General features: G+C 50.0%; 1 protein-coding gene across 1 annotated transcript in view; it reads right to left on the reverse strand.

The window, feature by feature from the left end:
• Window positions 1–25,500, reverse strand: part of LOC119955701 (ectonucleoside triphosphate diphosphohydrolase 2-like) — an 84,742-nt gene extending 59,242 nt beyond the window's left edge. The window contains exon 1 of the mRNA XM_038782165.1: window positions 25,220–25,500. Within this exon, the coding sequence (XP_038638093.1) occupies window positions 25,220–25,333 (114 nt within the window). The 5' untranslated portion in view covers window positions 25,334–25,500. The remainder of the gene's footprint in view (window positions 1–25,219) is intronic.
• Between the last annotated feature and the right edge of the window lie 331 nt (window positions 25,501–25,831).

Genomic DNA, 25,831 nt, shown 5'->3' on the forward strand with positions numbered 1-25,831 from the left:
GCATCCACATCCTTCCAATAATGAGGCGACCAGAACTGGACACAATATTCCAAGTGTGGTCTAGAGTTTTATAAAGCTGCAGCTTAAACTGTTCAAACTCTCTCCAAAGCATCCACAGCCTTCCGATAATGAGGCGACCAGAACTGGACACAATATTCCAAGTGTGGTCTAGAGTTTTATAAAGCTGCAGCTTAGACTGTTCCTCGCGGCTCTTAAACTCAATCCCCCTGTTAATGAAAGCCAAAACACCATACGCCTTCTTAACAACCCTATCAACCTGGATGGCAACTTTGAGGTATCTATGTACGTGGACCCCAAGATCCCTCTCTTCCTCCACACTTCCAAGAATCTCGGACATGCTCACTATGTATGCCCCAGCATCCGCTCCTTCGGACACCTCCGGGAGACCGACGAAGTTCTGCTGGCGGGATCTATTCTCTAGGTCCTCCACATTCTCCAGGAGCCGTTTCTGCTTGTCTCTCAGCATCCCCACCTCCAACTCCATTGCAGTTTGATGTTTCTCCTGCTCGGCCATCACCTTCTCTACTTTCTGGATCGCCCAATCTTGGGCATCCAGTCTGAGCTCCAGCCGAGCAATTGATTCTTTAATCGGGTCCAAGCATTCCTGCTTCTGCTTGGCAAAGCCCTCCTGGATAAATTGCATCAGCTGCTCCGTTGACCGCTGGGTCGACAAGCCAGGACTCCAGTCATCCGCCATGCTTTCCGCCGCTGCAGGTTCAGCTCAAGCCTTCTCCGTTCATCTGTTTCTTCCTTTGCGAGCACTTCTAGTCCGCCTCTCCATGCACCGATGTGGGAATCCAATCAACAATTGCCTCTACCCTCAATTTTTCAAATCAAGTCCAGTAAAAAATAGCGGGAAAAGGTCCAATGGTCCGACCCGAGCGGGAGCCACCAAATGTGCGACGTCCTCCTTCATAGCCGCCACCGGAAGTGCTCAAACCCCACCTAATCTACACATCTTTGGAAGCTGAGGGGCAATTTAGCATGGCCATTCCACCTAACATGAACTTCTTTGGACTGTGGGAGGAAACCTGGGCACCCACCGGAGGAAATCCACGCAGACACGGGGAGAAAGTGCAAACTCCACACAGACAGAATTGAAGCCGGATCTCTGGCGTTGTGAGGCAGCATTACTTCCTTGATTTTGTGTCTCCATTTATAACATCAATCTGTCTTATTAATCACTTTTCAAGCTGCCCTGTCACTTTCAATGATTCAAGACCATTTAACCCCAGGTCCTCATTATTCTGATCAAATGAAGCACATTTATAAATACATTAAATTCCATTTGTCCTGTGTCCACCCATTTCATCAGCCTATCTATGTCCTCTTGAGGTTTATTACCATCCTCCTTGGAAATCTTGCAATTGGAAATCTTCCAATTTCCATTTCATCCCCAAATTTTAAAATTGTGCCATGCACACACTAGTCTTGGTCATTAATATAGATCAAGAGAAATGTAGGGGACCTAACTCTGACCCTGTGTGACAAACCTATAAACCTTCCTCCAAAGTGAAAAGCACCCGATCATCACTACTCTATCTTTCTTGTCACTCAGAGAATGTTGTATCCATGCATTCCTGTCCCTTTTATTCCATGAGCTTTGCTGACAAGCCTGTTATTTGGCACTTTTTCAAAAGCCTTTTGGAAATATCCACATACACCACATCAACCACACTAACCTAATTTATCCTCACTGTTACCTCATCAAAATTTCCAGCGACTTAGTGAACACACAATTTGCTTTTAACAAATTTGCACTGTCTTTCCTGAATTAATCTAAAACTGCCAAAGTGACTGTTAATTTTGCCCCAGATTATTGGTTCTACAAACGTCCCCACCACCGAGATTAAACTGATTGGCCTGTAGTTGCAGGGGTCTGTCCTGAAATATTTTTTTGAACAAGGGTGTAACATTGGGAATTCTCCAGGCCGCTATCGAAGGAGGCTTAGAAGATTATGGTCAGTGTCTCCATAATTTCCACCCTCATTTCCCTGGCTGCTACTCATCTGGTCCTGGTGATTTAGCAACTTTAAGAATGACCAGTCTATCGAATTCCTCCCCTTTATAAATTTCAACCCATCCAGTATCTCCTCTTTCACTATGACCTGGGCTGCATCATTCTCATTGGTAAGGTTCTGATGCAAAGAATTCATTCAATACCTCAGTTTCACCCTCTGCCTCCAGGCGTAAATCCCTTTTTTAGTCCCTATTGACCCCACTCTTCCTTTTATTGTGCCTTTATTAATTATATGCCATCCATCCATAATTAGCCACAGTTCAAGAAGAGCTATTGGCATCTCTCTCTGTTTGCTGTAATTTCTGATGTCCAGTTGTGTGCAGTTTTAGTCTCCTTATCTGAGGAAGGATATTCTTGCTCTGGAGAGAGTGCAGAGAAGGTTTACCAGGCTGATTATTGGGATGGCGGGATGGACATATGAGGAGAGAGGCAATCTGTTAGGATTATATTGGCTGGAGTTCGGAAGAATGAGGGGGATCCCATAGAAACATATAAAATTATAACAGGACTAGACAGGGTAGATGCAAGAAGGACGTTCTCGATGGTGGGGGTGACCAGAACCAGGGGTCATAATCCAAGGATGAACTCCAGCGAATACAATCCTAAATGACTCTACCTCTCCTCATACTTCCATTCTGCCATCAAAACTGCGCACAATATTCTATTTGTGGCCTACAAAGGCCCTGTACATAGAACATACAGTGCAGAAGGAGGCCATTCGGCCCATCGAGTCTGCACCGACTCACTTAAGTCCTCACTTCCACCCTATCCCCGTAACCCAATAACGCCTCCTAACCTTTTTGGTCACTAAGGGTAATTTATCATGGCCAATCCACCTAACCTGCACGGCTTTGGACTGTGGGAGGAAACTGGAGCACCCGGAGGAAACCCACGCAGACACAGGGAAAACGTGCAGACTCTGCACAGACAGTGACCCAGCGGGGAATCGAACCTGGGACCATGGTGCTCTGAAGCCACAGTGCTATCCACTTGTGCTACCATGCTGCCCTGTATAATTGCAGCAAGACATCCCTGCTCCTGTACTCGAAGCCTCTCGCTATGAAGACCAACATACCATTATCTTCTTTACCACCTGCTGTACTTGTATGATTCCCTTCGGTGACTGGTGTATGAGGACACCCAGGTCTCATTGCACTTTCCCATCTCCTAATTTATGGCCATTCAGATAATATTCTGCCTTTCCGTTTTTGCTACAAAGTGGATCACTTCACAATCATCCAAATTATGCTGCCATTCATTTTCCCACTTGTCCAAATCACACTGAAGGATCTCTGCATCCTCCTCACAGCTCAACCTCCCACCCAACTTTGTGTCATCTGCAAATTTGGAGGTATTACATTTTGTTCCCTCGTCTAAATAATTGATATATATTGTGAATATCTGGGGTCTCAGCACTGATCCCTGCAGTACTTCACTTCTCACTGCCTGCCATTTGGATAAAGACCCATTTATTCCTACTCTTTCCTGTCTGCCAATCCAGTTTTCTATCCATCTCAATACACTACTCCTTATGCCACGCGCTTTAATTTTACACGCTATCTCTCATGTGAGACTTTGTCCAAAGTCTTCAGAAAGTCCAAATAAACTGCATCCACTGGCTCCCCCTCATCAACTCTGCTAGTTACATCCTCGAAAAATTCCAGTAGATTTGTCAAATATGATTTCCCCTTCCCCTTCACTTGTCGTGAAGACACTCAACCCTACTCTCCTCCAGTGTCAAAATCACTTGACCATTTGGGTCCAAGGTTGTATTTTCCTACATGTCGGGACCCATTTTGCAAGCTCTGAAAATGAATTGCACGGACTCGAAACGTTAATTCTGTTTCTTTCTCCACAGGCGCTGCCAGACCTGCTGAGATTTTCCAGCATTTTCAGTTTTTCTTGCAAGCTCTTACGTTTATTTTCATATGTCCTTATTTCTAAGATTGGGACGTCCTGTGCTGCTGGTTCCTGTGCTCGGCTGATTAAAGTACTGGCTTTGATTTGTGGAGGGTAGGTTTGTGGGGCTGGAGGAAATAGTGGATGAAATTTCATCTCTCGAGGGGGAGTTTGTTCAGGTATTTGCAGGTACAAAACTTTGTTCATAAGGAACTGCATTGGTTCCCTCAACTACCAGGACCTACACTATACAATACCTACACCTACAATATATGGGTGGTTGTTGGAGACAGGAGAGCAGTGTTAGAGGAAGTAAAAGGGAAGCGGGAGGAGGTACTGAGTCTGGGACTTGAGGGAAGGGTGTGGAGCGAGATCTTGCACAAGGTAAATTCCACCTCTTCTTGTGCCAGGCTGAGCCTGTAGTTCAAAGTAGTTCACAGCGCACACTTAACTAGAGTGCGCATGCGTGGGTTCTTCTACGGAATGGAAGACAGGGATCAGCGACATCTAGGGGGCCAGAGACCCATTCACACATGTCCTGGTCGTGCCCTAAGCTGTTGGGTTTTGAGTCTCGCTTTTTGGCATTATGTCGAGATTGTGCGGTCAGGCTGGAGCCATGTCCATTGGTGCCTATCTTTGGGATGTTGGACTTGCCGGTGCTTCTGGAGGAGAAGAAGGCTGATGTCCCGGCCTTCGCCTTTCTGATTGCCCGAAGATGAGTTCTGTTTGGATGGAGCTCACCAGCACCACCAAAGCCCTCGGTGTGGTTGGGGGACTTGTCAGAGTTTCTGAGACTGGAAAAGATCAAGTATGCCACTAGAGGGTCAGAAGTAAGGTTCTAGTCCATGTAGAAGCCATTCATAACCTTCATTAAGGACCTGCTTGTGGCCAGCAAATGGGGGGGGGGGGGGGGGGGGGGTGGTTGGTTATGGGGGGGGGGAGGGTGGTTGGTGAAGTATTGGAAAGGGTTCAGTCTTGGGTGGCAGGGGGATTAGGGGTATTATTATTGTTATTTATAAAATAACAATTTGCATATATTGTGTTGGACAGTTTTGTATGTGATAAACTGAGAATGTTTTGAATGAAAATGTTTATTAAAAAAATGCCCTCAGGGCGGCACTGTGACCCAGTGGTTAGCACTGCTGCCTCACGATGCAGGGGACCCGGGTTCGACCACGGCCTCGGGTCACTGTCCGTGTGGTGTTTGCACATTCTCCCCGTGTCTGCGTGGATCCCACTCCCACAACCCAATGATATGCAGGTTAGGTGGATCGGCCATGCTAAATTGGCCCTTAATTGGATTTATTTTTATTAAGTATTGCCTTTGGTCTGTGGGAATCTCCATGTGAACCACAAGAGTCACCCAGCAAAGCAGAGATATGACGAGCATGCTCCCGATGGCAGGTACACAGCTCTGACAAAGAGTCATCCAGACTCAAAACGTGAGCTCCCTTCTCTCTTCACAGATGCTGTCAGACCTGCTGCAATTGTCCAGTACATTCTGTTTTTGTTTCAGATTCCAGCATCTGCAGTAATTTGCTTTTATCCAGGTTTGCAGCATTTTGTAAGAACCTCGGTGTTGGGGATTCTGTTCTGCCATCTTATGTTGAAAATAGATCTCAGGCAGCTGAGGTGGAATGAGTCTTGGTGTTTCAGTGTGATAAAGAAGTGATGTAACAAGCACTGCCTGAGAGACTTTAATCTTTATTCTGAGATGGACTCCATTCTCCTTCCGAAGTCTGTAAGTGAACCTGTCAGATGCTGAGCTTATTTTTACTGTGCTATGGTTGATTTCTTCATCCAGCCTGGTGTTTTTGAAGAGAATAATGCCAAGGTAACAAAAACCTCCGTATTGAACAGGGGGGTGGGCTGTTGGCAGGGACTGTGGGGTCTTGAGAATGTGGCCAGGGGTGGGATTGATCCAAGACCTCTGTCTTCTTCAGTCTTATTGTCAGGCCAAAGTGTTGAGGCTAGGGTAAAGCAATCAAAGAGCAGCTGAATGTCCTCCAAAGTGTCTGCTATGAAAGTGAAGTCATCCAAAAACAAGAGGTCACTCAGGAGCTGTTCAGCATCCGTTGCACAAACATCGAGCCTTTCACGGTTGAAGAAGTTGGCAACTGTCCTGAATTTAAGGTATTGAGATCTTTGAGTGTGTACTGGAGCAGAGCAAAAGGCTGCAGTCAATACTCAGCCATCAGTGTCAGGAAATACATCCAATGATGTTTAACCTTGCATCAGACTGGCCATCCTGTCAAAATGAAATGAGTGAATGACAATGATCTTCTTTTCAGGGCAGCCAAGTTGTACAGAACCTTCCACAGGCCTTCCCGGTTTTACTGGGTCACAAACCTTGGTCAGGTTAACCAACACCATTTAGGGGCCCTTATTCTGTTTGTGAGACTGTTCATGGAATTGACATTTCTGCAGAGATCATGTCCACTGTTCCCCGGCCTGCACAGAAGCCACACTCTGATTCTGGGTACACAGGATTAATGCGATGAGTGCCAATGCCATTATGATAACTCTTGCATGAATCTCTCCTGTTATTGAAAGAAATGGGGCGGGATTCTGCATAGCCCAACGCCGAAATCGTGTTCAGCGATCAGGCGGAGAATGGGTTCCGGCGCCGAAATCGGAGCCGGCGCCGGTTTGACGTCGGTCCAGCATGCTCCACCCCCTCCAAATGGCATCATCATGATGTGCCGTTTCAGTGTCGTTAGCATGTCGGCCGGCCCACCTGCGATGCTCCACCCCAAATGGGCTGAATTCCTGACGGCGTGGGCCACATGGAGTCTGTGTCCAGCGCTGCCACACTCAGCCGGGATCTGTGCTGCTGGCTGGGGGTGGTGGGACATCTGCTCGGACTGGGGGGACTGTTGGGGCGTAACCAGGGGGTAGTCTGTGGGGTCACGGTTTGCGGGTTAGGATACGGGCACGATTGGCGCCATGTTGTATGGCATGACTGGTGCAGGTTGTCAGCCGTGCACATGCCAGGCACGGTGCCTCGCCATTCTCTGGCCATTTTCGGTGCTGGTGCTCGCCCCTCACCGGAATCGGAGAGGGGTCGGCGCTGAATTTCCTGTCATGAAAGTCGACACATTAAACGCTGGCGTCAGCACTTAGTCTCCAGAACGGAGAATCCAGCCCATGATATTCCACAATGATTGTCACAGATGGGACAGTTTTTGTTCTGTTTGTACAGATGAGTTATGGACGCATCTTTGTATTCTTGGTGCACAGCATCCTGGATCTAGATTAGGCAGAAGAGATGAGTGAGTTTCCTCACCATCCAAGTCCCTCTGGACTTGAATACTTCAGATGGGAATGCGATCAGCTCCTAACTTGCCCACAGAAAGTTGTTTTCTTGCCTTTTGTGACTTCTGCTCAAAGATTGAGAGCCAGGTCTTCCAGAGTGTGGATCCGTGAATGTGTCCCAATAGAATCATTGCACAATCTGCATTGTTGGGTTCAGAGGTTATTGAAGCGCTTTATCCAATGAGAGAGAGTCTCATCCTGTTTTGTTTGGAGGTGATTGCTATCGGCCAAGAGGATGGCTCTCCCATCTTGGGTCTTGGGACCATTGAGTGATCACAACTGTCAAGGGCAGCTTTTTATCAACAGCTATTTAAAGCAGTCGCCTTGTTTCTCCACACTCAATTCTTTGTCTTTCTCTCTTGGTTTGGCCGGCAGCATTTGTTTTACACGATAATATCTGACTTTTTAAAAAAAATTTAGAGTACCCAATTCATTTTTCCAATTAAGGGGCAATTTAGCCTGGCCAATCTACTTACCCTACACATCTTTGAGTTGTGGGGGAGAAACCCACGCAAACACGGGGAGAATGTGCAAACTCCACACGGACAGTGACCCAGGGCCGGGATTGAACCTGGGACCTCGGCGCTGTGAGGCAGCAGCGCTACCACTGCACCACCGTGCTGCCCAATATCTGATGTTCTTGGCAGATGATTCGTTGTCAGATTTGAAAGATGTGTGACTGTCGTGCACCTTGCTGAGGAGCTGACCGATGTCCTTGTTGCTGATCCAGTCTTTTGATAACTGCGCAGCGAGTAATATCTTCTACTGTTTCAATATTGCCCATGAGGATATCAGCAATTTCTGTCTTCCAGTCTGTGCCTCTTGGCCATGTCTTTAGGAACACATACAATACGCTCCCATTATGGACATGACTCACTGCCAAAGCACCTGATATTTTATCGTCAAAGACACAAATTTACTGACAAGCCGATGGTGAGACAAACATCCTGACCCTCTGAGCGAACTGGTTCAGAGAATGTCCCAGAGGTTGAGCTGTTTTACAGTAATGTAGTCTGACAGGAGCCAGTATTGGGCACGACATAAAAACATTGATCTCACAACTGTCTGGTAAATCTATCCTTTCACTTTCCCCAATACCTTTCTATCACAGAACGTTTGACTGCACTTTTACTCAGCAGATATCATATGTCACAACAAATAAAGAACATTGATCATTTAATCAGTTAATGTTTCGCTGCAGGCACAATCCAGTTTGGAGAACACCATCTGTCAGCAACGTCCAAAAGACAAAGCAGAGTTTAGTATGTGGCTGTTTGATGAATTTTTGATTGGTGATGTTCCTGCTCACAATCTTAAAACAGACGGACAATCCAGTGCAGAAAGGAAGGAGTGCTGCACTGTCAGAGGGTCAGTACTGAGGGAGAGCGGCACTGTCAGAGGGTCAGTACTGAGGGAGTGTTGCAGTGCCAGAGGGTCAGTACTGAGGGAGCACTGCACTGTCAGAGGGTCAGCACTGAGGAGTGTCCATTGTCAGATGGTCAATACTGAGGGAATGCAGCACTGTCATGGGGTCAGTACAGAGGAAGTGCTGCACTGTCAGAAAGTCAGGACTGAGGGAGTGCTGCACTGTCATGGGGTCAGTACAGAGGGAGTGCTGCACTGTCAGAGGGTCTGTACTGTGGGAGCACTGCACTGTCAGAGGCTCAGTACTGTGGGAGCACTGCACTGTCAGAGGGTCAGTACTGAGGGACTGCTGCACTGTCAGGGTCAATACTGAGGGAGTTCTGCACTGTTGGGTGGTCAGTACAGAAGGAGTGCGACACTGTCAGAGGGTCAGTACTGAGGGAGTGCTGTACTGTCATGGGGCCAGGACTGAGGGAGTGCTGCACTGTCAGAAGGTCTGCACTTAGGGAGCACTGCACTGTTAGAGAGTCAGTACTGGGGGACTGCTGCACTGTCAGGTGGTCAGTACAGAAGGAGTGCAACACTGTCAGAGGGTCAGTACTGAGAGAGCGCTGCACTGTCAGAGGGTCAGTACTGAGGGAATTCTGCACTGTCAGGGGGTCAGTACTGAGTTTGTGCTGCACTGTCAGAGGGTCAGTACTGAGGGTGTGCTGCACTGTCAGTGGGTCAGTACTGAGGGAGTGCTGCACTGTCAGTGGGTCAGTACTGAGGGAGTGCTGCACCGCAGAGGGTCAGTGGGTACGCTGGTCTGACGGGGGGTCAGTATTGAGGGAGTGCTGCACTGCCGGAGGGTCGGTACTGAGGGAGTGTTGCACTACCAGATGGTCAGTATTGAGGGAGAGTGTCAGTCCTGAGGGACTGCTGCACTGTCGGCCGTTCCATCTTTTAGATTAATATTTAATTACCTTTCCTGTCCGGTCGATGTTAAAGAATCTAAGGTACTTGGTTCATTGCTATCGGAGGAATTTTTCCTCACCCACTGGTCAATGTTTATGGCAGTATGCGGACAGCCGGATGCCATTCAGCCCCTTGAATCGTTTCCACCATTCAATGAGATCATGGCTGAGCTGCAGACTAACAATAATACACTTTTGCCCATGACCCTTAATACCTTTGGATCGTAACAATCCAACTGTGGTGAATGTAATTCACACTGTATTTGTAATGAACTCCAATTGGCCAACCAATAAAGCTGGCCAATTGGCCAACCAAATGATAGCTCATTGAGGGGGCCCATATAAGCACCTGTGTAGGCTTTGTGAGCCAGTCTTAAGTTGACTGGACTGCTAGCAGCACTGTTTGTAGCTGCTCCTGTAATATCGTTATTGTAAATAAATATTGGTATGGTGACGGAACTCCTGCCTCCCGTGGGTTACTATTGTATTGTATGGTATTGTGTCCTTGTGGGCTTTGTCTGTGAGCTGTTGCGCAGCTCTGACCATAGGGGGAGATGAGGAGCTTGTACAGGGCTCCAACCTCGGCTCCGCCCATGGCCCCTCCCACTACCGGAAGTATAACGCGCTGCAGCCGTGTGAGCCTGCCCTCAGTTCTTCTGGTCGCAGGCAGGCTCAGTTGTAAGACTATTAAAACCACAGTTTACTTCCAATCGTGTTCCCATCAATTTAATAGTCTTAGAAAACTTGAAGAAAACTACTATGGAATCAGCCCTCAAACCTGACCGACTAGAACTCGACCCGCAGGCTGCAGAGGCGAAGGAAATCTTCCGACGCTGGCTTCGGTGTTTCAAGGCCTACCTGGCTGAATCGGGCACCTCCGAGACTACAGAGGAGCAGAAACTCAGCCTACTGCATGCACGGGTGAGCCATCGCATCTCCACGCAACTCAATTGTACCAACTCCTATACTGAGGCCCTTGCTATGCTCGATCGATTGTACGTACGGCCGATAAACGAGGTCTACGCGCGGCACATTTTCACTACCCGCCGCCAGGGCCCCGCAGAGTCGCTAGAGGACTTCCTGCACGATTTAAAAGCCCTTGCTCAGGACTGCAACTTTCAGGCTGTAATGGCCTCCGAGCATATGGAACTCGCTGTCCGTGATGAATACGTTGCGGGGCTCCTCTCTAACTATGTGCACCAGCGACTACTTGAGAAAGGGGCCCAGAACTTGGAGGACACGGTAGAGCTAGCAACAACCATGGAGGTCGCGTTCCAAATTCTAAACTCATTCCCCACGGACCAAGCGACCCCATCGTGGGCCCCCGACCAGCGACTGCCCCAGGCCTGCGCCGCGCGGCCACCCACTCACTATGGAGCGCCAGCGTGCCATTTTTGTGGCCAGCCCCAACACCCACGGCAGCACTGCACGGCCCGCAACGCAACCTGCAGCAGCAGCGGTCGCAAAGGACATTATGCCAGAGTATGCCTAGCGAAATCGAAACCCTCTAACTCCCCCGCAGTCCAGAACAATCGCTCCCCCAACTCGCAGGCCCTCAGACGCTGTAATGTTGCAGCGTGTCTACCGACTCCGCCTCCGCCCGACATGTGCGACTCATGGGGGCCGCCATCTTGGCAATCCTCCCCCACACGGCCGCCCATGTGCGAGTCATGGGGGCCGCCATCTTGGACGCCATCTTCTTCGCCGCCCGCCACGTGCGATCCACGGGGATGGCCATCTTGGACGGCATCTTCTTCATCACCCGCCATGTGCGATCAACGGGGGCCGCCATCTTGGCAATCCTCCCCCACACGGCCGCCCATGTGCGAGTCATGGGGGCCGCCATCTTGGACGCCATCTTCTTCGCCGCCCGCCACGTGCGATCCACGGGGATGGCCATCTTGGACGGCATCTTCTTCATCACCCGCCATGTGCGATCAACGGGGGCCGCCATCTTGGCCATCACCCGATGTTCACCTCGACGACTACGACCTCAGCGGACAGTCATCACGGGGCCACTCCAGCACTGCTGATCGAGCCGCCGACTACCCGCAACTCAACGCAGTCACGTTGGACCAGTCGCGTCCGAAGCACATCCAGAGCTCGATGATGTCCGTTCAAATCAACGGGTACAGGACACCGTGCCTCTTCTACTCCTGGAACACGGAGACCTTCGTACATCCTGACCTGGTAAGACACTGTTCGCTCCCTATCTTCCCTGCACGGCAAACTATCTCCCTCGCCTCGGACTCGCACTCAGTCCAAATACAAGGACGCACCATCGCGACCCTAACTATTCAGGGCGCCAGCTACTCTAATTTCCAGCTGTACGAACTCCCCGACCTCTGCGCCCCACTCTTACTCGGGCTCGATTTCCAATGCCACCTCAAGAGCCTCACACTCAGCTTCGGCGGACCCCTATCTCCACTCACTATATGCAGCTTAGCGACTCTAAAAATTGACCCCCCTCCACTCTTCGCTAACTTAACGGCTAACTGTAAACCAGTAGCCACTCGTAGCAGGCTGCAGGATAGAGTATTCATCAGAGCCGAAGTCCAGCGGCTCCTACGTGAGGGAGTCATAGAGGCCAGTAACAGCCCCTGGAGAGCTCAAGTGGTGGTCATCAAGACCGGGGAAAAGTTCCGGATGGTGGTTGATTATAACCAGACAATTAACCGGTTCACGCAACTCAATGCGTACCCCCTCCCCAGAATTGCAGACATGGCCAACCAGATCGGCCAGTACCGCATATTCTCCACGGTGGATCTGAAGTCTGCTTACCACCAGCTCCCAATCTGCCCGGAGGACTGCCACTACACGGCATTCGAGGCAGATGGCCGCCTCTTCCATTTCCTCCAGGTCCCCTTTGGCGTCACGAATGGGGTCTCGGTGTTCCAACGAACAATGGACCGAATGGTGGACCAGTACGGGCTGCAGGCCACGTTTCCGTACTTGGACAATGTCACCAGCTGCGGCCATGATCAGCAGGACCACGATGCCAACCTCCACCGATTTCTCCAAACCGCCCAGAAACTCGATCTCACCTATAATAAGGAGAAATGCGTTTTCCGCACTACCAGACTAGCCATCCTCAGCTGTGTCATGGAAAACGGAGTCCTGGGCCCTGACCCGGACCGTATGCTCTTACAACTCCCTCTCCCTAATTGTCCCAGGGCCCTCAAGAGGTGCCTGGGATTCGAACAAAGGCCACCCACTATTTAAGACCACACTCAGGGGCTGGTTTAGCTCACTGGGCTAAATCGATGGCTTTTCAAGCAGGCCAGCAGCACGGTTCGATTCCCGGACCAGCGTCCCCGAACAGACGCCGGAATGTGGCGACTAGGGGCTTTTCACAGTAACTTCATACTCGTGACAATACGCAATTTTGGGCAGCACGGTAGCATGGTGGTTAGCATAAATGCTTCACAGCTCCAGGGTCCCAGGTTCGATTCCCGGCTAGGTCGCTGTCTGTGTGGAGTCTGCACGTCCTCCCTGTGTGTGCGTGGATTTCCTCCGGGTGCTCCGGTTTCCTCCCACAGTCCAAAGATGTGCGGGTTAGGTGGATTGGCCATGCTAAATTGCCCGTAGTGTCCTAAAAAGTAAGGTTTAGGGGGGGGGGGGATCATTGCTCGGCACAACATTGAGGGCCGAAGGGCCTGTTCTGTGCTGTACTGTTCTATGTTCTTCCCACTGTCAGCTGAGGCCCTCCAGGCCTTCAACTGCATCAAGGAGGACATCGCCAAAGCTGCCATGCGGGCGGTGGATGAATCCGTCCCCTTCCAGGTGGACAGCGACGCCTCAGAGGTCGCTCTCGCCGCCACTCTGAATCAGGCAGGGAGACCAGTAGCTTTCTTGTCCCGGTCTCCGCTCAAGCCATTGTGGAAGCCGTACGGCACTGGAGGCACTACCTCGTAGGTAGGAGGTTTACCCTCATCACCGACCAAAGATCGGTTGCCTTCATGTTCGACAACTCGCAAAGGGGCAAAATAAAAAACGATAAAATCTTGCGGTGGAGGATCGAACTCTCCACCTATAATTATGACATCATATATCGATCGGGGAAGCTCAACGAGCCCCCAGATGCCCTGTCCCGCGGCATATGCGCCAGCGGCAAGACGACTGCCTGAAGGCTATCCACAACAACCTCTGCCACCCGGGGGTCACCTGGCTCGCCCACTATGTCAAAGCCCGAAATCTGCCTTTCTCCACCGAGGAGGTAAAAGCCATCACCAGGGATTGCCAAATCTGCGCGGAGTGCAAACCGCACTTCTATAGACCAGACAAGGCCCACCTGGTAAAGGCATCCCGGCCCTTTGAACGCCTGAGCATCAATTTCAAAGGGCCACTCCCCTCGACCTATCGAAATGTGTACTTTCTCAACGTCATAGACGAATTCTCTCGCTTCCCGTTTGCCATCCCGTGCCCCGATATGACCTCCCATACAGTCATCAGAGCCCTGCACAGTGTCTTCACCCTGTTCGGTTTCCCCAGCTACGTACACAGCGACAGGGGTTCGTCCTTCATGAGCGTCGAGCTGCGTCAGTACCTGCTCGACAAGGACATCGCCTCGAGCAGGACTACCAACTATAACCTCGGGGAACGGGCAGGTGGAGAGGGAGAACGCGACAGTCTGGAAGACCGTCCTACTGACCCTACGGTCCAGGAATCTCCCGACCTCCCACTGGCAGCAGGTCCTCCCCGACGCGCTCCATGCAATTAGGTCCCTCCTATGCACCGCCACCAACCAGACCCCTCACAAATTATTATTTGTTTTCCCTAGGGGCACTACCACAGGGGCTTCGCTCCCATCTTGGTTGAGGACACCGGGCCCGGTTCTCCTCTGGAAGCACGTCCGGACACACAAAATGGACCCCCTAGTAGAGAGGGTACTACTGCTGCATTCGAACCCACACTACGCCTTTATTGAATACCCCGACGGCCGTCAGGATACCATTTCCCTCCGGGACCTGGCGCCTGCAGGATCCACCACTATCACCACCACCGCACTCACACTACATCCCACCCAACCCCCCACGCCCTGCACCCCCGCGCCTATAGGTTTCCTCCCCGCGCCTATAGGTTTCCTGCTCCCCCCCTTCGCCCGTCGCACCGGTCAGGAATGGAGCTCGGACCGAAACACCCCCGGAGTCCACACCCATACCCACACCAACCGTCACCACCCAGCCACCTCCGCCGATCCCAAAGGATGACTTGGCCACCGGACCGGCTCAACCTGTAGACCCGTCACCCTCGCTGGACTTGATTTTTTTACAGGGGGTGAATGTGGTGAATGTAATTCACACTGTATTGTATTGTATGGTATTGTGTCCTTGTGGGCTCTGTCTGTGAACCGTTGCGCGGCTCTGCCCACAGGGGGAGATGAGGAGCTTGTACAGGACTCCACCCTCAGCTCCGCCCATGGTGCCTCCCATTACCGGAAGTATAAAGAGCTGCAGCTGTGTGAGCCTGCCCTCAGTTCTTCTGGTCGCAGGCAGGCTCAGTTGTAAGTCTATTAAAACCACAGTTTACTTCCAATCGTGTTCCGAGTGAATTGATGGTCACATCACCAACAATCTCTGATTTAAATCATGAATAATCTCACATCAATCATCAAGTGCAGATGAGAGTTCTGTACATCTCTCTCTGTCAAACCTGTTCCTATTTTTACAACTGAAACATTTGACACAAATTTTTAGACCTTATATCTCCAGCCCTGGAAATCCCAACAAGCAAGAATAATTTCTTCCAAATCACCCTGTTGAAAACTTCAATCATGTAACTCCTTAACTTTCTAAATTCCAAGGACTACTATCCCTAGTGTGTATAACCTATCATCCTAGCTTAACACTTGGAGTGCTGGTATTATTCTGTATTGTGCTCCCTCCAATGACAATTCGCATAGTTTAAACAAATGGGCACTATGTCCCAGAGTGAGCACGTTTCGCCGTGTTTCCTGGTGCTCCCAGTCCCGAGAAACACAATGCCATCTAACATGACTTGGGTTGGATACAGGGCCTCAGTGAGGAACACGCAGCCAAGACTGCACTAAGTTCCGCTTCCGACGCTGAGGAGCCACACTTGCCGAAACTCCTCAGTGCAGTGAGAGAGGAAAATCGGGACTTCATTTTTAAATAGTGTCCTGCTCTCTCGAGCCCCCGACCCTCAAATTCCACCATCCCCAGGTCCCAACTCATTGGAAGGGGATCCCCAGGCCCCCTGGAATCCGGGTTCAATTCCAGCCTTGGGTGTAGTTTGCATGTTCTCGCCGTGTCTGCATGGGTTTCCTCCGGGTGCTCCAGCTTCCTCCTACAGTCCAAAGATGTACTGATTAGGTGGATTGGCCATGATAATTTGCCCCTGAGGAAGGTGTTGCATGAATAGGGTGGGAGATTGGGCCTCGGTAGGGTGGTCTATCAAAGACATTGGTGCAGGTTCAATGGGCTGAATGGCCTCCTTTTGCACTGCAGGAATTCTAATTTTCCAATCTAATACTCCTCTCCCTTTTCCTGATTACTCCGTATGGTAACAAATACTATTCATTTAAATAGACCTTTATGAGTCACACCTAAGTTACAACTGCGAACAATAACTTACATTTATAGAGAGCCTTTAACATAAAATCCCAAGATGCTTCACAAGAACATTATAAGACAAAGTGTGACACCAAGTCACTCAAGAAGAAATTGGACCAACCGACTGAAAGAATAGTCAAAGAGGTCGGCTTCGAGGAGTGCCTGAAATTAGGAAAATGAGATAGAAAGTCAAAGCAGGTTAGGGAGGAAATTTCAGAGCTTCAGAGTCAGGCGGCTGAAGATATAGTCACCAATCGTGGAATGATTAAAATCTGGGAATTTCTAGAGAAATGCAGCAGAGATCTTGGAGAGCTGTGGGGCTGGAGGAGATTCCAGAGATAGAGAGGGGTGAGGCCATTAAAATCGAGGCGTTGTTTAACCCAGAGCTCGGATGGATGAGCAAACATGCGGCAAACAGGAGAATGGTATTTGGTGTGAATTAGGACATGGGCAAAAGAGATTTAGGTTGCCACAGGTTTGGTGACCATGAGAGAGCAGTTAGGTGAGTGTGAGAAATAAGAGATGATATTTTTCAGAATTGTATTGAATTCTTACATGATTTGATGGAATGGGTATGAGGCAATTTCAACCGAGAAACAGCTTCCTTTCTCTGGTAAAACCCAAAATGTCGAGGCACTTGGTTCTATAATTCTTAGTTGGTAGGATGTTGCCTTTTATCCAAGTGATTTGTGTGCTAAGGGCTCTTGAATGACTATCAGCTTGACGTAAACTAATGGGCTAAATGATGGACAGAGGGGGAAGTGATAATCCTCTCAGCTTGGCGATCTGTCCTGTATCCATCGGGTTTTACAGCATGGAAAGAGGTCCTTTGGCCCATCACATCCGTGCTGGCCATCAAGCACCTATCTATTTTAATCTCATTTTCCAGCAAAAAGAACTGGCCATTGACTTCAGGAAGCAAAGACACACCCCTGTCTGCATCAATGGTGCTGAGGTGGAGATGGTTAACAGCTTCAAATTCCCAGGTGTGCACATCACCAACAGTCTGTTCTGGTCCACCCACGACGACACTATGACCAAGAAAGCACAACAGCGCCTATACTTCCTCAGGAAACTAAGGAAATTTGTCATGTCCACATTGACTCTTAACAATTTTTACAGATGCATCTTAGAAAGCATCCTATTTGGCTGCATCATAGCTTGTCATGGCAACTGCTCGGCCAAGATCATAAGAAACTACAGAGAGTTGTGAACACAGCCCAATCCATCACGCAAACTCTCCCCCCATTCATTGACTCTGTCTACACCTTCCACTGCCTTGAGAAAGCAGGCAGCGTAAGCAAAGACCCCTCCCACCCAAGTTATTCACTCTTCCAACTTCTTCCAGCGGGCAGGAGATACAAAAGTCTGAGAACACACACGAACAGGTTCAAAAACTGGGGCTGTTTAGCACAGGGCTAAATCGCTGGCTTTTAAAGCAGGCCAGCAGCACGGTTCAATTCCCGTACCAGCCTCCCCGAACAGGCGCCGGAATGTGGCGACTAGGGGCTTTTCACAGTAACTTCATTGAAGCTGACTCGTGACAATAAGCGATTTTCATTTCATTTCAAATGTCAGAGTGCGTGGTTACCCTTGCCAGGGCCAGGTTAGAGGTGATGGAGAGTCGTTGAAAAAAACCTGCTCACAGTGGTCAGTGCCCAGTGCCCAGAGTGTATAAGTCCCTTTGTACCATTGTGGCCGGAGAGCCGATGGCTCTGAGGAAAGAGTTGGAGGCGACAAGAGGATGTAAGTACTAATCTGCCCTAATGTCACAAAAGGACATAGAAGACCTCACATTCAGAATTAGAAAGTGTTGATTTTAAACAGATCCTGGTAGCTGCATACTCCCTCGCATTAAAATGAGACTGGATGAAAAGAGGAGCTGGAGATATTAACCATCAGCTGAAGAATGAGTGAAAAGAGGATCCAGAGAGACTAACCGTCACCGAGAAGAGTGAGTGAAAAGAATATCCAGAGAGACTAACCGTCACCGAGAAGAGTGAGTGAAAAGAGGATCCGGAGATAGTAACCATCACCAAGAAGAATGAGTGAAAAGAGGATCCGGAGAGAGTAACCATCACCGGGAAGAGTGTGTGAAAAGAGGATCCGGAGGGAGTAACCGTGTCCAAGAAGAGTGTGTGAAAAGAAGATCCAGAGGGAGTAACCATCACCGAGAAGGCACCCAAACAGTAACAGAGATGTGGAGGAAAAGATTGCAATGCAGATTTTGGATAGGTGAGGTAGTCACAGGGTAGTTGTCATGGGTGACTTTAACTTTCCAAATATTGATTGGAACCAGTACAATTTGAATAGTTTGGATGGGGCTGTTTTTATCCAGTGTGTGCAGAAGGGTTTCCTCACACAATACATGGATTGACAGCCAGGAGGCGAGGCCACATTGGATTTGGTACTGGGTAATGAACCAGGCCAAAAGGGGCTTTTCACAGTAACTTCATTGAAGCCTACTCGTGACAATAAGCGATTTTCATTTCATTTCATTTCATTTCATTTCATTTTCATTTCATGTTAGATTTGGTTGTGGGAGAGCACTTTGGAGATAGTCACTACAGCAATGGAGAGGGATAGGAACATACGGCAGGGCAAGTACACTTATGTGAGGAATAAAAGAATGACCAAGGTGAAGTTAGGGTCTGTCAAGGACAGTAGTGGGAACGTGTGTATGGAGTCTGAAGATATAGGAGAGGCCCAAAATGAATACTTATCTTCAGTGTTCATAAAGGAGAGGGGCCATGTTGTTGAGGAGGATAGTATGATACAGGCTGGTAGGCTGGAGGAGGTAGATATTCGGAAGGAAGGTGTGTTAGAAATTTTGAGAAGCCTGAGGATAGATAAGTCCCCTGGGCCTGATGGGATATATCCTAGGATTCTTTGGGAGGCGAGGGATGAGATTGCAGAGCCTTCGGCTTTGATCTTTATGTCCTCACTGTCTACAGGAATAGTTCCAGAAGACTGAAAAGAGGTGAATGTTGTCCCCTTGTTCAAGAAAGGGAATAGAAAATAGAAATAGAAAATCGCTTATTGTCACGAGTAGGCTTCAATGAAGTTACTGTGAAAAGCCCCTAGTCGCCACATTCCGGCGCCTGTCCGGGGAGGCTGGTACGGGAATAGGTATAACCTGGGAATTATAGGCCGGTTAGTCTCATTTCGGTCATAGGTAAATTATTGGAAAGGGTCCTGAGGGATAGGATTTATGATAATTTGGAATGATACAGCTTAATCCAGGACATTAAGCACGGATTTGTGAGGGGTAAGTCTTGCCTCACAAGTTTGTCTGTATTCTTTGAGGAGGTAACTAAGTACATAAATGAAGGTAGAGCAGTTAATGTTGTATACATGGATTTTAGTAAGGCGTTTGATAAGGTGCCCAATGGTCGGCTCATGCAGAAAGTAAGGAGGCATGGCATAGAGGGAAATTTGGCCGATTGGATAAGTAACTGGCTATCACATAGAAGACAGAGGATGGTGCAAGATGGTAAATTTTCAACCTGGAGCCCAGTCACCAGCAGTGTACCACAGGGATCAGTGCTGGGTCCTCTGCTATTTGTGACTTTTATCAATGACTTGGATGATGGAGTTGAAGGTTGGGTTAGTAAATTTGCTGATGACACCAAGATTGGTGGAGTAGTGGATAATGTGGAGCGCTGTTGTAGGCTGCAAAGCGACATTGATAGATGAAGAGCTGGGCTGAAAAGTGGCAGATGGAGTTTAACCCTGATAAGTGTGAGGTGATTCATTTTGGTAGGACAAATTTGAATGCGGATTGTATGGTTAACGGCAGGGTTCTGAATCATGTGGATGAGCAGAGAGATCTCTGAAAGTTGCCACCCAAGTGGATAGAGCCGTGAAGAAAGCCTCTAGTGTGTTAGCATTTATTAACAGGGGGATTGAATTTAAGAGCCATGAAGTTATGCTGCATCTGTACAGGACCTTGGTTAGACCGCATTTGGAGTATTGTGTGCAGTTCTGGTCACCTCATTATAAAAAGGATGTGGAAGCATTGCAAAAGGTGCAAAGGAGATTTTGCACTGCCTGGATTGGTGGGTGGGTCTTATGAGGATAGGTTGAAGGAGCTAGGGCTTTTCTCATTGGAGCAAAGGAGGATGAGAGGCGACTTAATTGAGGTGTATGAGATGATAAGAGGGATAGATAGAGTGGACGTTCAGAGACTTTTTCCTTGGGTGGATGGAGCTGTTACAAGGGGGCATAACTATAAGGTTCATGGTGGAAGATATAGGAGGGATGTCAGAAGTAGGTTCTTTACTCAGAGAGTGGTTGGGGCATGGAACGCACTCCCAGCTATGGTAGAGGAGTCGGATACTTTAGGAATTTTCAAGCGGTTATTGGATAGGCATATGGAGTGCACTAGAATGATTGGGAGTAGGTTGATTTGATCTTAGTTTCAGACCTGTTCTGCACAACATCATGGGCCAAAGGGCCTGTACTATGCTGTACAGTTCTATGTTCTAAGAGTGAGTGTAAAGAGGATCCGGAGATAGTAACCATCACCAAGAAGAGCGAGTGAAAAGAGTATCCAGAGATCGTAACCGTCACCAGGAAGAGTGAGTGTAAAGAGGATCCGGAGGGAGTAACTGTCGCTGGGGCCTGTAGCTTAAAATTATTAATAAGTGGCTGGTTTAGCACACTGGGCTAAATCACTGGCTTTAAAAGCAGACCAAGGCAGGCCAGCAGCACGGTTCAATTCCTGTACCAGCCTCCCTGAACAGGCACCGGAATATGGTGACTAGGGGCTTTTCACAGTAACTTAATTTGAAGCCTTGAAGCCTACTTGTGACAATAAGCAATTTTATTTTCAGGAGTGAGTGAAAGCACGATGAGCGAGTGCAGCACGGTAGCACAGTGATTAGCACAGTTGCTTCACATCTCCTGGGTCCCCAAGTTCGATTCCCGGTTTGGGTCACTGCCTGTGTGGATTCTGCACGTTCTCCCCATATGTGCGTTTGTTTCCTCCAGGCGCTCCGGTTTCCTCCCACTGTCCAAATGTTTTGGCCATGCTAAATTGCCCTTTGAGTCCAAAAGTATAGGTGGGGTTACTGGGTTACATTTCCATACACACTGACTGGAACTGTCCCACACTGAGAGTCAGTGTGTGTGGAGCCGTCTCCAGTGAGAGTCAGTGTGTGTGGAACTGTCACACGGTGAGATTCAGTGTGTGTGGAACTGTACACCAGTGAGAATCAGTGTGTGGGGAACTGTCTCCCAGTGAGAGTCAGTGTGTGTGGGACTGTCTCCCAGTGGGAGTCAGTGTGTGCGGAACTGTCCCTCAGTGAGAGTCAGTGTGTATGAAACTGTACCCCAGTGAGAGTCAATGTGTGTGGAACTGTCCCCCAGTGAGAGTCAGTGTGTGCGGAACTGTCCCTCAGTGAGAGTCAGTGTGTGTGGAACTGTACCCCAGTGAGAGTCAGTGTGTGGAACTGTACCCCAGTGAGAGTCAGTGTGTGGAACTGTAACCCAGTGAGAGTCAGTGTGTGTGGAACTGTCCCCCAGTGAGAGTCAGTGTGTGTGGAACTGTCCCCCAGTGAGAGTCAGTGTGTGTGGAACTGTCCCCCAGTGAGAGCCAGTGTGTGTGGAAATGTACCCCAGTGAGAGTCAGTGTGTGTGGAACTGTCCCCCAGTGAGAGTCAGTGTGTATGAAACTGTACCCCAGTGAGAGTCAATGTGTGTGGAACTGTCCCCCAGTGAGAGTCAGTGTGTGCGGAACTGTCCCTCAGTGAGAGTCAGTGTGTGTGGAACTGTACCCCAGTGAGAGTCAGTGTGTGGAACTGTACCCCAGTGAGAGTCAGTGTGTGGAACTGTACCCCAGTGAGAGTCAGTGTGTGTGGAACTGTCCCCCAGTGAGAGTCAGTGTGTGTGGAACTGTCCCCCAGTGAGAGTCAGTGTGTGTGGAACTGTCCCCCAGTGAGAGTCAGTGTGTGTGGAACTGTACCCCAGTGAGAGTCAGTGTGTGTGGAACTGTCCCCCAGTGAGAGTCAGTGTGTGTGGAACTGTCCCCCAGTGAGAGCCAGTGTGTGTAGAAATGTACCCCAGTGAGAGTCAATGTGTATGGAACTGTGTCCCAGTGAGAGTCAGTGTGTGTGGGACTGTCCCCCAGTGAGAGTCAGTGTGTGTGGAACTGTCCCCCAGTGAGAGTCAGTGTGTGTGGAACTGTCCCCCAGTGAGAGCCAGTGTGTGTGGAAATGTACCCCAGTGAGAGTCAGTGTGTGTGGAACTGTCCCCCAGTGAGAGTCAGTGTGTGTGGAACTGTCCCCCAGTGAGAGTCAGTGTGTGTGGGACTGTGTCCCAGTGAGAGTCAGTGTGTGTGGGACTGTGTCCCAGTGAGAGTCAGTGTGTGTGGAACTGTCCCCCAGAGAGAGTCAATGTGTGTGGAACTGTGTCCCAGTGAGAGTCAGTGTGTGTGGGATTGTCTCCCAGTGAGTCAGTGTGTGTGGGACTGTCCCCCAGTGAGAGTCAGTGGGCGCGATTCTCCGCAAATGCGGAGAATCGTGAAGGCTGCCGTGAAACTGGCCGTGTTTCACAGCAGCCTCTGCGCCCCCTCCCAGGACCCGATTCTGCTCCCCGGTCGGGGCCCCGTGAACCTCGGCATCGCAGGCTTAGCGAACTTCGCTAACCCCGCGCGCCAAGGTTAACGGCGGCTGACGCAAACGATAACGTCAGCCACGCATGCGCGGATTGGACGGCTCCAATCCGCGCATGCCTGGATGACGTCATCACGCATATGCGTGAAACCCGCGCTTGCGCGGGCCGTTATGCCCCTCAGCCGCCCCGTGGACTGATCCAGCGGGGCGGCGGAGGAACAAAGAGTGAGCGGGGTTTGGACCCGCTGCCCGCGATCGGTGCCCACTGATCGCGGGCCCATGCCACCCGTGGTGCGGCCGTGCCAATCGGTGGCATGGTTCTCCAGAACGGCACTTTGCGGCCGTTTTCACGAACTGTGAGAGCAGGTGTGTTGGAGTTCGTGAAAACGGCCGTAAAGGCCTGGGAAATCGGCCCATCAGCTAGGGGAGAATCGCTGCTCGCCATAAAAAACGGCGAGCAGCGATTCGTGTCGTGGGGCGGCCGTGGGGGGGGGGGGGGAGAATAGCGGGAGGTCAGGAAAAATGTCGGTTAGGCCCTCCCACTATTTTCCAACCCGTCGTGGGGGGCGGAGAATCGCACCCAGTGTGTGTGGAACTGTCTCCCAGTGAGTCAGTGGGTGTGGGACTGTATCCTTAGTAAATGTGGTGGTATGACTAGGAGGTTTACAATACCTCAGAGTAGTGCTGCCATTGGTGCAGAGGACTCGCTGCCCATTGGCTCAGGCAGGTCATGTGTCTCTCTGCCAATTGGCTGAGGTCAGTCATGCGACTGCTCGCCGATTGGCTGTAAGGCCAGTAGCCCCTCCTACGAGGCGGGGTATAAGAACCCGTAGCAGCCGGCAGTCGGCCTTTCCCTGTAAGTCGACTGCCGGGCATACAACTAGTTCATTAAAGCCTGATATTTGGAACTTCTTCACGACCCGAATCCAATTGATGGTGCATCAGTATAGTTTTCCTTCAAGTGTCTATTTCTCTATTTGAAGTTTATTTTGAATCCATTCCACCAGCGTTTAATCGTTTAAAAATTGTCTCTTGATGTCAGCTCTTTTGCCATTGATCAAAGAGCTCTGTCTGCTTTGGATGGCGATTCGTCAACCTGGCACAGTGATAATTCGTGACTGCAGCATCTGTGAGAAGTGTGAAATTGTTGTGGTTCCAGCCTTCTGTCACCACACACAGCTTTGATTCTGAGTGGCGTTCCCTCAAAGCTGAATTGCTGGAAATGCCAGGGTAAGGATTTGTGTGTGAAGCAACAGCAGAGGGAACCCAGGCAGAGACTGACAGCGGCTGCATTCTGAGTCTGCTCCCTGTTAGAAAGGGGCCAGAAGGTCTGAGGGGAGAGAAATGGTTCGAATGATTGGCCAGGATGCTATACCTGTGGTACGGCGGGGGGGGGGGGGGGGGAGGGGGTGTTGCTGGAAATGAAGCTTCCCAGCAAATGTCCCAGCTGCATTGGAGACCCCTATTTCTCCAGAATATACACCGCACCGTGCTCTTGACTGCTCCCCATTCAATATCCTCAATACCAACCTGTCACACTCCACGGTAGGTTTAGAATGAGGCAGTTTCTGGGCAGGAACCCGTACTCTCATACTTAGGAATATCGGCACAGGAGCTGCATCTTTCTGAAAACCTGGAACGTGTATCTCTGCACACTCCTGATCTGTGTCTGCGCACTCCTAATCTGTATCCCTGCACACTCCTAATCTGTATCCCTGCACACTCCTGATCTGTGTCCCTGCACACTCCTGATCTGTGTCTGCACACTCCTCCTTAGCCTCGGCTAACAAGGGAAACAATAAATACCGCAAACGGTGATCGCCAGTTACGGGACACGGTAAACAAGGACACAGTAAACGCTAGGTAAACACCGGAGGCAGCAAACACGGCAGACAAGAAACAAACTGGGCTCTGGAAAGACATTAGCCTCTGGAAACACACTGGGCTCTAGACACACGGCTCTGGAAACACACTGGGCTCTAGACACACGGCTCTGGAAATACACTGGGCTCTAGACACACGGCTCTGGAAACACACTGGGCTCTAGACACACGGCTCTGGAAATACACTGGGCTGGGCTCCAGAAACACGGCTCTGGAAACACACTGGGCTCCAGAAACATGGGGCTCTGGAAACACACTGGGCATTGGAAATATACTGGGCTCTGGAAACACACTGGGCATTGGAAATATACTAGGCTCTGGAAACACACTGGGCATTGGAAACAAACGAGTACTAGAAACACATTGGCGTCTGGAAACACACTGGGCTCGAGAAACACACTGGGACTCCGCCCTACGCTGAGCTGAAAGTGGCTGTAAAACGGTTAATTTTGAAGCTATGACTGTTTCCCAGGCTGGCGGTGCAGACTGACAGCTAAGAGGGAGGCGAGGCTGACAGGCACAGTTTCCAGGTGTTCACCCTGTAGCTACAGGAAGGGGAGTGGACAGAACTCACCTTGTGAGGAGGAGGTTGCTCCAGGTCCCGGGTCGTTGCACACAGCAGGATGATTCCCAACAATCCCAAAAGGCCGAGAGCCACTGAAATGAGGAGATGATAAATGCCAGGCATAGTGAGGTTCAGCTGAAGGCGATGCTGCTGCAGGTTGAGCTGAATCGCAGACAGACTCAGCAAGAGCTGCGAAGGGATTGGTTGATGCTGAGTGTGTGAATGGCAGACACTCCTCCATTCACTTTGCAGCTATTGCCCCGGAACTCGGAGTGTGCAGAGAATGAGAGAGAGAGAGCAGAGCCTTCTCTGCCCCTGCACTACCCAGTCCACTCACAGCCTCTCCGGGCAGTCAGCAGACATCAGGACAGGGGCCACATGTGGGCAGAACGTCTCGCCAGAGCCCAGAGTGTGGAAACACGCAGACCGAAGCTGATGTTACAACTGGCAGCAAGTAATGACCTGCCCCTGTGCTCAATCCCAAACCTCACTGAGCAACACTGAGAGTGCCTGCACTGTCAGAGGGTCAGTACTGAGGGAGTGCTGCACTGTCAGAGGGTCAGTACTGAGGGAGTGCCGCACTGTCAGAGGGTCAGTACTGAGGGAATGCTGCACTGTCAG

The sequence above is a fragment of the Scyliorhinus canicula genome, chromosome 21 (assembly GCF_902713615.1).
Source record: "Scyliorhinus canicula chromosome 21, sScyCan1.1, whole genome shotgun sequence".
Taxonomy (NCBI): Eukaryota; Metazoa; Chordata; class Chondrichthyes; order Carcharhiniformes; family Scyliorhinidae; genus Scyliorhinus; species Scyliorhinus canicula.